Source organism: Amphibalanus amphitrite, unplaced genomic scaffold (genome assembly GCF_019059575.1).
Source record: "Amphibalanus amphitrite isolate SeventyFive unplaced genomic scaffold, NRLGWU_Aamphi_draft 000026F_arrow, whole genome shotgun sequence".
NCBI lineage: Eukaryota > Metazoa > Arthropoda > Thecostraca > Balanomorpha > Balanidae > Amphibalanus > Amphibalanus amphitrite.
The window spans coordinates 1,478,615-1,493,060 of NW_024881522.1; the positions used below are offsets into that span (position 1 = coordinate 1,478,615).

The 14,446-nt window shown below is 52.4% G+C and overlaps 1 protein-coding gene across 1 annotated transcript; it reads right to left on the minus strand.

The window, feature by feature from the left end:
• Nucleotides 1-27: 27 nt before the first annotated feature.
• Nucleotides 28-14,394, minus strand: LOC122363783 (gem-associated protein 5-like). Its single transcript, XM_043333428.1, has 19 exons — nt 14,136-14,394; nt 12,509-12,900; nt 11,952-12,174; nt 11,630-11,768; nt 10,946-11,153; nt 10,437-10,618; nt 10,004-10,112; nt 9,206-9,671; nt 8,775-8,908; nt 8,255-8,426; nt 7,785-7,958; nt 7,216-7,422; nt 6,791-6,938; nt 2,977-3,070; nt 2,277-2,440; nt 1,831-2,041; nt 1,035-1,505; nt 727-883; nt 28-511 (listed from the first exon to the last, which is right to left on the minus strand). The coding sequence occupies exons 2-19, from the start codon at nt 12,848-12,850 to the stop codon at nt 63-65; spliced, it is 4,050 nt and encodes a 1,349-aa protein (XP_043189363.1). The 5' UTR covers nt 12,851-12,900; nt 14,136-14,394; the 3' UTR covers nt 28-62.
• Between the last annotated feature and the right edge of the window lie 52 nt (nt 14,395-14,446).

Genomic DNA, 14,446 nt, shown 5'->3' on the forward strand with positions numbered 1-14,446 from the left:
TGAGTATGTGGTTATCACCTGACTGGCTTTACCCTCCCTACCACACCCGTGTCTGGAGGGTATCACAGCGCCTCGAGCCGCGCTGACAGCTCGGAGAACATCCTCTCCTCCTCCTGGGTCTTCCCCGAGACGTACAGCAACTCCAGCCGACGGATACACTCTGAGAGACTGGCCTCCGTCCGAGCAGCATCAGCCTTGCCTGAGATCACCGTCTTGGCACCCGTATCACTATTGATAGCACTGCTACCTCTGGGATCGTCTCCCGTGTTGTCACTTCTCATACTACCTTGAGTGGAGACCGAAGCAGGCCGGTCAGTGTTGGCGCTAGTGCCATCTGTCGGCGATATATCGCACTGCGACTGCTCACCGGCGGCGGAGGATGGCGCCACTTTCACACCGTTTGATGAGCTCGGGGTGGCGGAGGATTCCGAGCCGGCGAGGTGAGCCTTTTGGTGCAGTACTGAGAGCAGGGACGGCAGAATGTACTTTCTGCCCGTCTCCCACAGACACCCTGAAACACAGACGACAAACCGTGAACACCAACCCCCATATCACACTGACACAGCAGCTTCCACAAGAACTCAAACGTCACAATTTCCAGTGAAAACACTGGGCAGTGGGCAGTTTTTCAAGACCTTTAGTTTCCCCAGTGAACTAGCGTCTGGACTCGGGAGGAGGGTGGCTCTGTGAACTGACCTATGAAGGAGGACTATCGTGTGAACTCACCCGTGGGGGAGGGCACCAGCAGTGCGCAGAGCAGGGGCAGCTGGGACGGCACGCTCTGCTGACAGAGCGCCAGCAGTTTGACCAGCCGCGCCGCCCAGACGGCCGGCTCCGACTCCAGGGCGGCCAGAGACAGCTCCGAACAGACCGCCAGCCACAGCTGAAACACACAGACACCGATATAGGTCATCAGTTTCACAGCTTCGTCAGAGCATACTTTGGTCATGTGTCTACGGTTTGTATGTCAGGCGATCAGTGACCCTAGTCTACCCGACACCGTCGCGAGCTGCCTGGTCATATCGCGGACTCACCTGTTTGGGCGAGGTTGGCATGGTCCGGTAGGACACCTCCTGCAGACTCTGCTGGAGGTCTTCCTCCTGCTCCAACCCCGCCGTCCGCCAGGCGTGGCGGAGCTGAGCCAACAGCCACTCGGTGCCGTCCTCCTGCGAGCTGACGGCAGTCGCATCACGACTCTCCTCTCCGACTGCTGTACCGTCGCACTTCATGACTGTCTGCTGTACGTCGGAACTTTTCTCTTCCCTGGTTTCACTCTCTTGTTTTCCACTCTCTGCTGAGGACCCCTCTCGCTCCTTCCCTCTCTCCTCCGCACTCTTCCCTGATCCATCACTCTTCCCGTCCACCGCGTGCCGCGTTGTCTGCTCCGTGGAGCCGGTACCGTCCTTCCCACTCAGCAGTCGGGCCGCCCACTCGTACAGACGCTGTTTGGTGGGCTCCAGCTCGGCGGTAACTGTCCGGTGGGCGACGCACAGGTGCGCCCCGGCCTGCGGTACAGACGGGGCGACGTCAGGGGCAGGGATAGTAATGGCTCCACAGTTAATATTTACAACAGACAGGGAAGAATTGAGAAAATATGACAGCGTAATAGCATAGCAGCGTGTAAATGATACGCTTATTAGTATACACGTGAAAATGATTGATAGTAACCATGCATGGAGATGCTCTTCAATAATGAAAAGAAATACTTGGCTAGTGTTAAAGAAATGAAAAAGTAAGCAACTAGCTTTGGCATATCATTGTCAATGCTCGACATCCCTCTCCTGTCTTCATCCTGATCTACTTCTCGCCATTTCTTTATTCCCCACTCACCACCACCACGGGCACCTCCCTGGCCACGGCCAGGCCGACGTCCCACTCGGCGCGCAGACAGCTGGCGTGTACACAGAGCAGCGCCAGGGCGCGCGTCTGGGTGCGGTCGCCGGCGCGCGCCCACAGCCGGGCGGCCAGTCGCAGTGAGCCGGGGTCGGAGCGACGGGAGAGGACGCCAGCCGCCGCCGCCCAGTCGCCCAGGGACAGGTAACTGGTGCCGAGACAGACGGAGATGGAATGGAGGGTCAGACGAAACACGGACGGTTATGGAGTTGTCAATGAAAAACAACGGATGAGATCGAAACGAAAGTGCATGACAGTCTTCAAAACATGCGAAAAAAAATCGTTAAAAATGGTGCCGCGTCGCAGCATTGTAACAGTGCCGATATTCACAAACTATCCAACAGCTGAACTTCCGCTTTTCCTGGCAGATCCCGTAGACTGACCATTTGGCCGCCTGTTCCATGTTGCCTTCGGTGGTGAGCTGGTCGGCCCAGAGTCGCAGGATCCGACCATGGCTGGGGTCGTCGGGAGCCAGTCTCAGCCGGGAGACACACAGCGCCTCGCGGTACAGGCTGTGTCGGAGCAGCAGCGCCACAGCTTCAGACACCTGATAGTGGAGGAAGGGACCGGTTATACAGTGAGCAGCAGCGTCACGGCCTGAGACACCTGATAGTGGAGGGACTCACGGAGGGCTGGTTATACAGTGAGCAGCAGCGCCACAGCCTGAGACACCTGATAATGGAGGGACTCACGGAGGGCTGGTTATACAGTGAGCAGCAGCGCCACAGCCTCAGACGCCTGATCGTGGATGGAGGGCCGTTTTTTCAGTGAGCGGGGTAGGCGGGAAAGAGCGTAGATAAATATACATTCCAATGGTAAAGATATACCACGCCTCATCGCTATAAATTAATGCTGCCGTTCCGTCATTTAGAATCTCGATCACGTTGCGTTATTCGGTAACTCATCAGATAATTCCATTATTCTATAGCCCATTCTAATTTTACGACCGTCTCCAACCGAACAACAGTGATACTCCAGCGATAAAAAAGTACATACAAAACAAAACTACACTGTGGCGGCCCTAGCCGGCCAGCGTGGATGGTTACCCCGCGTGTGACCCACCGCCGTCGTCTGTCGCCTCACCTTGTGACAGGCCAGGAGCACGGAGGAGGCCTTCAGGCACTCCTTCGAGTTCTCCAGCTGCTCGGCGTACTTGAGACTCATCTCCTCCCAGAGCCTGGTGGAGAGGCGGGGGCGTGTTACAAACCGTTCAGCAGGATTTGTAGGCTGATCGGGATCAACATCTAGCGATGGGACTGACTACAGCAACTAATAATCGTCTAGAGGCAGTCAGTCTGTCCGGGATACGATCAAATCGGTGGTGCAACCGGTTAACATCACCCAAGTTGCACAAATGATTTCATCCACCAAGGTGTTCAACTTCGTTCGTAAGACTCTAACCAGAAATCGAAATGATCTTGGTCATTCGTAAACCCTTGACAAGCTTATGGGAAACCCTTTTTTTCACAGTTTTTTTCACGTTTATTGACAAATCGTACAAATATGACACAAGTACATCTATAATAATCGAAGGCTCTCCAGCCCAACAAGGACAATCTCTGTCATGGTTTCTGACGCCGGTTTTCCGTCCATGCTAAACGAGCGCCCCAGATTGAGGCGTTTAAACTCGCAAACGCCTGATATGCACCGACACAATAGGGCTTTCAAAACCCCCACAACGTGCGAGTAATATTTGGCAAGCGTACACGCTGGCATATACATACAGTGTTGGCAATATACACAAAAACGGAAGCCACATTTCAGCTGCATTTTGACTGGGCGGCGGCCGAGCTATAAAAATACCTATAGCTCGCCGCCGCCACCACGCGACGTGGTTTGGCCCGCCTGGCCAAGCCGGGGCGTTGTCCCATCATGGACTAAAGAAAACGCCCCGGCCCCGGGGAGATCTGGGGGATACCTCCCCAGCCGGGGAGAGCTGTGGGTTACCTCCCCGGCGCTCCAGGCGGGCCATCAGCCACCGCCCGCGCCGCCCGGCGAAGGGGTATCGCGGGCGGCGCCCCCTATCCACCGGCCGGGCATGCGAGCCGTCGACTTGTAGGGCCGGCGCCCCGCACGCCCGGCCGACCGACCGGCCCCAGTCAAAGAGGCCGGTCCCGGGTTGGCCCGGATGGGTCATGGGAGCGGTGGCTGATTTTTTGCAGTTTTTTCCATACATTTCTTATACAATCACCGTGAACCACACACACACACTATCATATATTTGCGGTATGCTCTGTGGGCCGAGGCGAGCCAAGGAGCCAGTTGGTTTCGCCCCTTCTCTGACCTATTCTTGTCGACCACTTAGCATTAAAAGAGTTCATTTTATTGTTCACCTTTGCCCAATACATCTCACTTGTCTGATCTATCGTAAGTATGGTTATAAGTGTGTCTACCGAAAGTCTCCTCCCAGAGTAAATCATGTACACGCCTACACTAACAATATGGTTTATAATCGCATTTTCTGTGCCGCCTAGAATTACCTCCTTCACCCTGGTTATCCTTTCTGGTGTGTTTATCTGAATTCTGGTCAACCACGCTTCAACATTGTCCCAGAAAGCCTTAATCCTCGAACAATACCAGAATTTATGTTCTATATTTTCACGCTCCGTACAATAACTGCATGAATCGGTTCCCATTAATCCAATTTTGTTGAGAAAGCTGTTTGTTCCTACTGTTCTTGTAATGATTTTATACCTAACTGCTCTATACTGCTGTGGAGTGCCCCTGAGACTTCTGTATATTTGCTGCCAGTCGATTTGACCCAGCCTTCTCTCCCAGGACATTTCCCATATGTTTCTGACATCTCTCACTCTTTCCTGTCTGAAGATATTTTTTAAATGTGATGTACCCGTGTTTCTAGAAATAATCAAGCTTATTAATGGATCTATACTTGGTCCAAATAACTTCACCTTTTCTCCCGATTCCTTCCATTCTCTAGGTAAGCTACTTATTAGAGTTGCATAATCCAGAAAAGTGGTTGTAATGTTGTAGGTCCGTTTTAATTCCTCAAAACCTAGTAAAAATCCATCTGTTTTTAATAAGTCATTCAACGATCTGATGCCTTTGACATACCATTCTTCAATCCATGAAGTTTTGAACTTAGTAGCATCAGAAAAAAAGATAGCTGTGGAGTTTAGCTCCTCGACACCTAGCTTCTGTGAGCATATTTCCCTGAGATTTGCTAATGCTATCATCACGTCTCTCCAGAATAGATTCTTAGTGCGAGATGCCTTTCTTTTCAAAGCTGTTTGACCCATTTGCCAGAAATATATATTTTTACCCGTACTTTTCTGTGCAACTGCGTTCCATATTCCTTGCTTTACAATGCACCTCCTAATCCAAGATAGCTTCAAGGCTCTCATATAACTTGTTAAATCAACCATGTCCACTCCTCCATTGAGATGGTTTTTCATCAAAGACTCCCGTTTGATTTTTTCTCCTTTTCCATGCCACAGAAAGCTGAAAAGAGTCTTGTTAAGATCTTTGATAATTTTTTTTTGATGGGTCAGGGAGCGTTGTGAGCAGGTGACTAATCTTGGAGATCAGCATCGATTTTATTATTACCACTTTTCCTTCCAGTGATACGTTTCTGAACTTCCATTTCGTTATTTCTCTTTTGATTTCCTTTACCTTCTCTGTGTACAGTTCTGTTACTTTTTGCAGTTCATTATCGAAAGTGACCCCTAGGACTTTAATCGTTTCACTCCACTTTACAGCTAAATTTCTCTGAAGAAAACGATTTTCTCTGCATGCCTTCCCTATCCACATAGCTTGAGTCTTATCGAGGTTTGGACTTAGTCCCGAATACTTCGCGAACCATCCTATCTCTTGGAAGAGTTCCATCATGCTTGTTTTCTCTGGTTCGAGTAAACAAATCGTATCGTCTGCATACATGAGCACTTTGTGTTCCTCATTGTCTATTTTAATTCCTTTGATAGCTGCATTTCCTCGAATCTTTTTCGCTAAAACGTCCATCACAAGAATAAACAAGTAACAACTTAGCGCATCCCCCTGTCTACAAGACCTTGTTAGCATTATTTTACTCGACAAATGACCATTATACAAAATTCTGGAAAAAGCTCCAGCATACAGTGTGTTGAACCAATGTGTAATACTATGCGGAAAGTTTTTCTGCTCCAGGACTTTTTTAATGAAAGTCCAACTGACTGAATCAAAAGCTGCTTCTATATCCAGACTTACTAAGACCCCGTTCTTTTGTTCTTGATTCAAGAGTTGGATAACGTCGTAAATCATCCTGATATTGTCCCCAATAAATCTCCCTTTTAAATAGGCAGACTGGCAATCCTCGATTATGTCTCCTAGCACGAGTTTTAATCGATTTGCAATAGCACCTGAAATGATTTTGTAGCTAGTATTTAGGAGTGTTATTGGTCTATATGACTTGATCAAATCTCTGGGTCTATTTGGCTTAGGTAACAACACGATTATTCCTTCTTTTAAAGTTAGAGGAACTGTACCCTTTGTGGCACTCTCAACTACCATAGCATGAAAAAAGTGTTTTATGTCTGCCCAGAAGAATTTATAAAACTCTACGGAAAAACCGTCACTACCTGGAGACGTTCCATTTTTCATTCTCTGTAGCGTTGATCCTAATTCTTGCATGTTCAACGGCTTATCTAGATTGAGCTTGTCATGGTCATTTACTTTTTTAATATCCATGTTTGATAGATATTCATCGTAATTAACTCCCTCTAAAAACTCATCCTCACTTTTGAACCTTTTTTGATAAAATCTACGGAATAGTGCGTGTATGGTGCTACTATGACTGATATTATGGGAAACCCTTGACGTTTCCCATTCTCACACAACAGCCGTGCCCGTTCTCGATACCAAGCCTGCTCACCTGTAAGCCACCATAGGCGCCATCTATTCTCACCTGTAAGAGACCATGGGCGCCAGCGCGAGCAGCTCGTCAGTGAGCAGTGCCTCGGCAGCGGCGGCTCTCACCACGGCGGCCGTGTCTCCGCGCCACAGTGACATGTGCAGCAGCTGCGCGGAGCTCTTCTGCGCCTCGTGGTGACGCACTGGGGAACACACAACAGGACGTGTGGTGAGATTCGGTGAGAAAACTGGGAGTAGTGGGGACGCGAATTTGTACGCATGTTTAACGGCATGTTTAACGGTTTATAGCATGCATCATAGAAGCAGCTGAGCAGACACGTCTAGGAGTGGTTTAGACGTGAGTCCGTGACCTCCGTAATGAAAGTGACATCACCGCGTGGCGACTCAATAATGAAAAGGCTGGTTAATTTAGCCATGGCTAAGCTTACACTGAAAGCAGTGACCTCCGTGTCTACTCACTTTCTTTGACGACCATATCTCTCAGCGCCGTGTCGTCCCCGAACAGGCCGACGTGACTCCAGCCGTCTCCGCCAGGGGCGCTGCCGTCGCCGGCCGCCATCAGGTGTTCCAGGTCGGCCTGGCTGTGCGCCTTGCCGCGGTTTTCGGCGGCCCCGGAGAGCGGGAACAGCGAGCGCTGGGTGCGCGCCCTGCGGCCGTCCCCCAGCTCTGCCGAGGGACATACGGTGTGACGGTATGGTGTCTGTGGTGTGGGCGATCGCAGGACGAGACATACTCGTACAGCAGACAGCTGTACGATAATAGTGTGCTGTTCCACAAGAAAGATCAATAAAGCGTATCAGCGCAACAACATAGACACAAAACGGCTACAGTATACATACATATTGTGCCTTTTGGCCTAATGATAAAGACAACCGATAACCACAGCAGTCTCTTCAAAAATACAAGCAATGATCAATCCTTATTTTATCACCTTTGAGTACAGTTCCAGAAGCCATGTCACCCTATGCCAATCGCGCTCTGCTCCCCACACCAGTCCCTCTCCTTCAACTACCCCTTTACCAACCCACCTCTGGGCTGCGCTGGGGCGGCCGCAGCGGCGGCGGCCGGCGGAGTCCGGTCCCTGGACGCGCTGTCTGTCCCGTTGACAGCCACCGCTGGAGCTCCGTCTCCCGAGGCACCCGCGCGGGTCCGTCCCTTCTCCTTCCCGGTGGGGGCTGGCAATGGCGCGGCGGTCGGCTCTGCTGTTGTTGGCGAAGAGAAAGGGCGTCAGGTGAGAGATGGTGCTGGATGAAGGTCGTAGGATCCCAAATAAGCGTACATTCTTGGGATCAGTAGCTTTACATATACACAAAAACAACAATGAAAAACAATGGTAGTTGAGTAGTAAAACGGCAAAGGCAGCCCAGATGTATAGAAAATATGGTAATTGCGGCGGCTAAGAAAACGAGAGATGGTGATGGACACTGTTAATCAGAACAGAGAAAAGAATAAGAAAATAGCTTAAGCGTTTAATCTACTGCCCCATGGCAACTCCTACCTGTCTCCGGTACGTTGGTATCCTGCTCATCCACCCGCCACAGGTGCAGTGAGCAGTCGTCGCCCCCGCTGAACACGTGTCCGGCCAGCAGCGGGTGGGGGAGACAGCAGCGGACCGGCCGGTGGTGACCCGAGTACACCGCCACGGCTGAGCCGGCCACCGTGTCCCAGACCTGCAGAGGGACGCGGAGGGACTGACCGTTAGTTCTGGGGTACGATGTGAGCAATGTGCATAGAACGGCTTTGTGGTGGTATGATGACAACTGTTTGAGAGGCTTATGATTGGTAGAGCGAAAATGAGCTGACAACCTACGTCCGCAAGAGATTATGTAGCTCTAAAATTGATGCCTTTTAAAAATGCATGGCAAACTTCAATCACTTGTGAATGTAAGACAGTATTATATACTTCACAGGATCAAACCGTATCAACAACAAAACGAAATTAAAAAGACCGAATATGTCCCCGACAGACGGTACATACACCGAGTTCCCCTCCCCGTGTCGGCGGACCGGTGACTGACCCTCACTGTGGCGTCCTGTGACGCCGAGACCAGTCGTGTGGGGCTGTCCTGCAGCCAGGCAAGGTCCAGCACACGAGACTTGTGTCCGGTGAGGGTGATGCGCGCCTGCAGCAGCTCCGGACAGCCGGACCCATCTGACGGGGAGAAGCAGAAATAGGGTGACACCGACCGGTTACACGACGGGTCAGCATTGAGACGCAGAGCAAGAACCAACGAACAGGCTGGAGCAAAAATGGCGCGAATAAGAAGCGAAGAAATCCCGAAAGCAGACCATATCAACCGATCAATGAGAAAAAACAAAACAGTGAATCACATAAATGTGAATGCATGAATCGCTTACCCATCACTCTCATAAACCTCAAGCGACGTGTTCCGTTGCTCAGCCCCGTCTCCTCCCGTGTTCCCCGCTCGCCCGGCTGTCGGCTACTCACCCAGGTCAGGTACATCAAACACGCTGACGAAGGAGTCGTACGAGGCGACCGCCAGCGGTCGGGATTCGCCGGCCCCCGCCGGGCCCCAGCGGAGCGCGGTGACCAGTCGGCGGTGTCCGAGCGCGGCGCCGCGCACCAGGCCGTCCGTGGTGAGCAGCTCCACGGCGCCATCCTGGCGGCCCAGCGCGGCGCCGCCGCCGCCCCAGCTCAGCTGCGAGCAGGCGGCGCGTCCGGCCGCCGGCGGCCAGGGGACGGCCGAAAGCCGGGAGGCGTCGTGCCGCCACACGGCGCCCAGAGACAGCGAGAACAGCTGGCCGGCCGGCGACCAGCTCACCGAGTACACGGGGCCCGAGTGGTGCTCGGGACAGAGCTGCGGCGGCCGGCCGGCGCCCGGGTCACACACGCCCACCCGGCCCTCGTCTGTGCCGAACGCCAGTCGCGTGTCCTTGTGCGGGTGCCACGCCACCTGACCGACGGGGGGAGGGGGAGGGGGTCAGTGATCGGTCCATGGGAAGGAGGGAATGGGTGGCTCTACTGGATTTAACAGCGCAGGGACACCTGAGAAACATTTTTTTCCAAGGGAGGCACCAAACTGTTACATGACTGAAAATGCCCTCATAAAATTGCATAAAAATGGAAATGTTCAACTGTGGATTTCCTAGGAGTTCCATGCCAAAAACAAACCAACAGACAATAATTCGAATAAGCCGGAACCAATCATATAATGAGCAATTAGCAATGAGCAGCTCCTTCCTTATATCACGGGAATATTGGGAAGGAACGCGTCTGTGAACTCACCGTCAGCACCTTAGCCTTGATGCCCTGCCAGACAGTGACGGTGCTGTAGGCCGTGTCAGCACCCAGGTTCCACACGCGGATCGTGTGGTCGCCGCAGCCTATCGCCAGCCTGTAGTCGGGGCATGGTTGGTCACTATCCAGCTATATTCGGATTATAAACTGTGCGTCACGTAAATGTCTTCTGATATGTAGAGCAGAAGTAATGTTAACTTGTATCAGTTATCTAGGCTGGGCCGGCGCCATTCTCCCCCGACACAATCCACTAGAGAGATATCATATAAACTCTAGTGGATCGCTTCCCCCTTGGGTAGTGCAAACGGCCCTCAGCTTCTGGGGTCTACTGAGCAGAACGTGTCGAGTAGCATTTCAAGTGCCCCCCTCCGCCCTCCCCCCACCACACAAACCAAACAGGGCAGAGGTCACGCCCCCTCACCTGCCGGGGTCCACGGGACAGGTGTCCAGAGCTGCCGTCTGTCCCCCCAGACACGGCACGGTGCCGGTGAGCAGTGAGCGCGGGTCGTGCACCACCAGCTGGCGCTGAATGCCGCTGCTCACCACCAGCTCACCCAGCCCGACAATGTTGAACAGACTCCGTCCGTGACACCGGTGGACCACCTGGGTGATACGGTCAACAAATGTCACAATAGGGGTTACCGAGATGGTATGAAAGGCTAAAGATATAGGGCCAATGAAGGGTGACGTGAGCAAGAACAATGATATGGGGAAAATGAGCACAAACAGAATAATGCAACAATTTCTGACCTTGATGAGCACATACCAGCATAACAGTTTTCGGTTGCAGTTTTTAAGTGCCCGGCATAGCGAAAAACTAGTTCGTTCTCATCCTCTACACTAGCCCACCCTCTTACCACCTCTCCTCCCCCACCCCTCCCTCTCACCCTCCCCACCCCACTCTCTCTCCCCCTCCCACTCCCCGCTCACCTGACAGCCGTCACCGTTCCCCGCCAGCCGCCAGCGGAGCAGCTGGCCGGTCAGTCCGCTGCTGTACAGACAGTCGGACGCCGTCCACAGCACGGCCAGCCAGGCGCGCTCACCTCCGAGACCCGCGGACTGCCGCCGGCCACCACCCTCGGCCGGCGCTGGCACGCGCTGCGTGACGTGGCACCGGCCGCCGCGCGTCCCCCACACTCTGACCGGAGAGAGAGAGCAGAGGGAGTCACTGAGGTGAGGCGATCATTACAGGGTGTACTGTAGATCACCGCTACCTCAGATGTAGAGGTGATCACCCGTTCGTGAGCAGGAAACAAAGCGGTCAGATGCTTTCAACAGGAACAAACAGGGGGCATAATTGAATGAAATGGAGCAGATATTCGGCGACGAAGCCAGCCAACGATTCGACAATAGCCCGACAGCAAACCACGTCATGATGACTTGAGATGTCAAGGTGTATGCGCAAATTCTATGCTGTTAGAGTATCGATGGGCTTGCCAGAAATGAAAGTACCCACCACTACTAAGTGGTTAATCTGGTACGCTCACCACATGCTTTCTTGTCCAAGTTCACTTGTCCCCAGTTTACCTACAGCTTTGCGGTTTCTTTTATTTAGAATTCACTGTATTGTATCGTCCTGGTCGACCCAAACAACGAAAATGCTATTCTACTCACCGTATGGTTTTGTCTTTGGAGGCCGAGACGAGCAGATGATCCTGTTCGAACGACAGCAGTGTGGTCAGCTCGGGGCACCAGCTGATGGACGTGACGTCATCATCGTGACCGCGCAGCTTCTGCAGCACCCGGCCACTGGCTGTGGAGGGGGGAAGGGGAGAGGGTCACCGGCTGAGAGGTGGCTCGGGGGAGGTGCACTTTGGGGTTATCATGCACAAATCTGGCGGTATGGGCCATCTACAAGTGTAATGTCACCTAGTCTGGCTACTATCCAGAGATCGGCTGCACGCCTTCCCCTCCTTACAACCCGTGCTCCGCTCACCAGCGAGGGAGACTGTCCAGAGGAGACCGCGCTTCCCGGCCACGGCCACCACGTGCTCCGTGTGCGGCGAGCAGCGCAGCTCGGTGGGCGCCATCTTCTCCAGGAACAGAGTGCGCGTGGTGTGAGCCACCGTGTCCCAGACGACAAACGTGCCGCGCTCGTCCACCGAGATCGCCACGTGCGGCGAGCGCGCCGCGTGCGCCACAGCCGCCACCTTCAGCTTCTGCGGGCCCGGGCCACAGCGGGGTGGGTGCCGGTAAGGGATTTTGTAAAGGGAGAACGGTTACCGCCTAGCTGGTTAAATATCGTGAGCAGAGCACTTTAGGGTTTTACGATGTACATTACATTCTGAGAAAAAAAATCATGAATCCGGATAAACCAATGTCCATCGTCATTTTGACGAGACCTTATCAAATACGTTCAACAGGAGACTACATTTCTATTGAAACAGGGAGGTCATATTAGCCAGTTAACTAAAATACCGGTAAATGAGTGAGTGCCTATACATAACATATCCAATCTCTAACGCTGACGACGCTGTGTCGTCAAAAGCTCACCCCGTGCGCATTGTGCTGCTTCTCACAGTGGTACCGAAACCGGCCCTCCTCCTCAGCAACCTCGCACGTCCACAGTTTGACCAGGGCGTCCTCCCCGCAGGAGACGACCGAGACAGCGCCGGGCGCGTGGCGCCACACGACAGCGCCCACCACCCGCTCCCTGTGGGCGTCCTCTACGACGCCGTGGTGGTGGAGCGACGGCGCGCCGCCGGCGGCCGTGGTCACCGGGCCGGCCAGCAGCAGTGCCTGGCGCGCGCAGCCCACCAACAGCCGGTCTCCGTCCGACGCCAGCGCGCCGGCGCTGTACCAGTTGGCCGACGGCGTCAGACACACCGTCTTCATGGCAGCGACTGTCACTGATGGCTCCCAGCCTTAAAGTGCCCCTGCAGGGACTGAGAAACATATCAGATTTGGTAGCGAGCTTCACTTGTGTCTGAATTTCAGCCCAGTTACCAGATTGAACAGAGTATTTATCTATCCTGCCACATCAGGACCCCATGAGTGGCGACACTTTTACCGTTCATCCTCACACCCTAACAAGCCATTTCATGTCACCATTTGACCCCAGCACCAGGAAGACCACTCTCAAGGCAATAGCTAATACCTTCATAAGCCTGGAACCACATTTCTGGACAAACCTACTCGTCCTCATAAGCCAGCGATAACATATTGAGGCAAGTGGATCATGCTGAATAGGTAGCTTGTATCACACATAGAGGCCATTTTGATTCAATTACCCTAGCTTGTCATTTGTCAAAGTTACCCCAGGTTTTCAGGTAGCCTCATTTTACACTTTACAGTATATACATCCTCCTGTTACCCAAAATGGAATTGTGCAAACAATCAGACAGAATAGAACAGTCCACTTCAGGACTTATAAAAGCTCAGCATATTATTGGCTTTCACTCTGTCAATACATCCATTCATATTGTGAGAGGCGAGCTACAGCCTCCCAGGCTTGAGAGCCTGCCTCAGCATATGGTATAATGGTGGCCGCCATCAGGCGTCATATGACCTGTGCCTCGGAGGACCCGATGAGTCTTTGCAGTGAGTGATGCGTGCGGAGATCACAATACAATTGAACTATTGCTATAGATTGAAAATGAAAGTTTTTTTTATAAATTTAGTCCGAACCTTTTGATAGGAAGGACAGAGCCGGACAGAGCCACCGCTAAGCGAAGCTTGTTGCGGTGACCCTGCCCTCTACCCTCAGATCGCGCAATTCCAGTTCTATGACAGAATTTAGTCCAAAGTTTAATGCGCGCACATAGCCGCGCACGGCCGGTCCCCTCACTGACTTCGCCTGGTGTCGGCCTGCCACCAACCACAATTGTCAAGCGCCCGTGGCGCTTTGAACCCGGACTGTTGTAACCGGGAACACATGCTCTCACGGCTCTCACCACGCGGAGTCCAACGCTCTACCAACTGAGCTATGGGATGGGCTATGGTTAAGGTCAAAAGTGTGTTGTTTCCCTGCTCTTTGAGCTTCAGGCTCCAAAAACTATAACAATTTACCACAATTTCAATATCTTGCAAAGCTCATTCATTTGCTTGACAAAATATCTAACACTAGTTAATTCACACAGACAGAAATAATATAAAATGCACACTTATTTGACTTATTTACTTCAACCGTGGTCCGTGAATCAGACTTCAACTTGACGGCATACAATTCGTATCAGTATCCATCAAAGGGCCTAAAACTGAAATATAAAATTACAAGCTTAAAATCGAAATGTAAATCGTTAGGGTCTACAACACAACATCAAACACGTGTGTAACATGTGTGCAGCTCACTCCGCGTTCGATGTCTCTCGGACAACGAAGATTCTACGTCGTCGGGCCAATCACGCTCAAGGTTAGTGGGGCTTGGCTACGGTTATGGAACGTGATTGGCCGAACGACATAGAATCTTCGCCGTCCGAGAGTCATCGAACG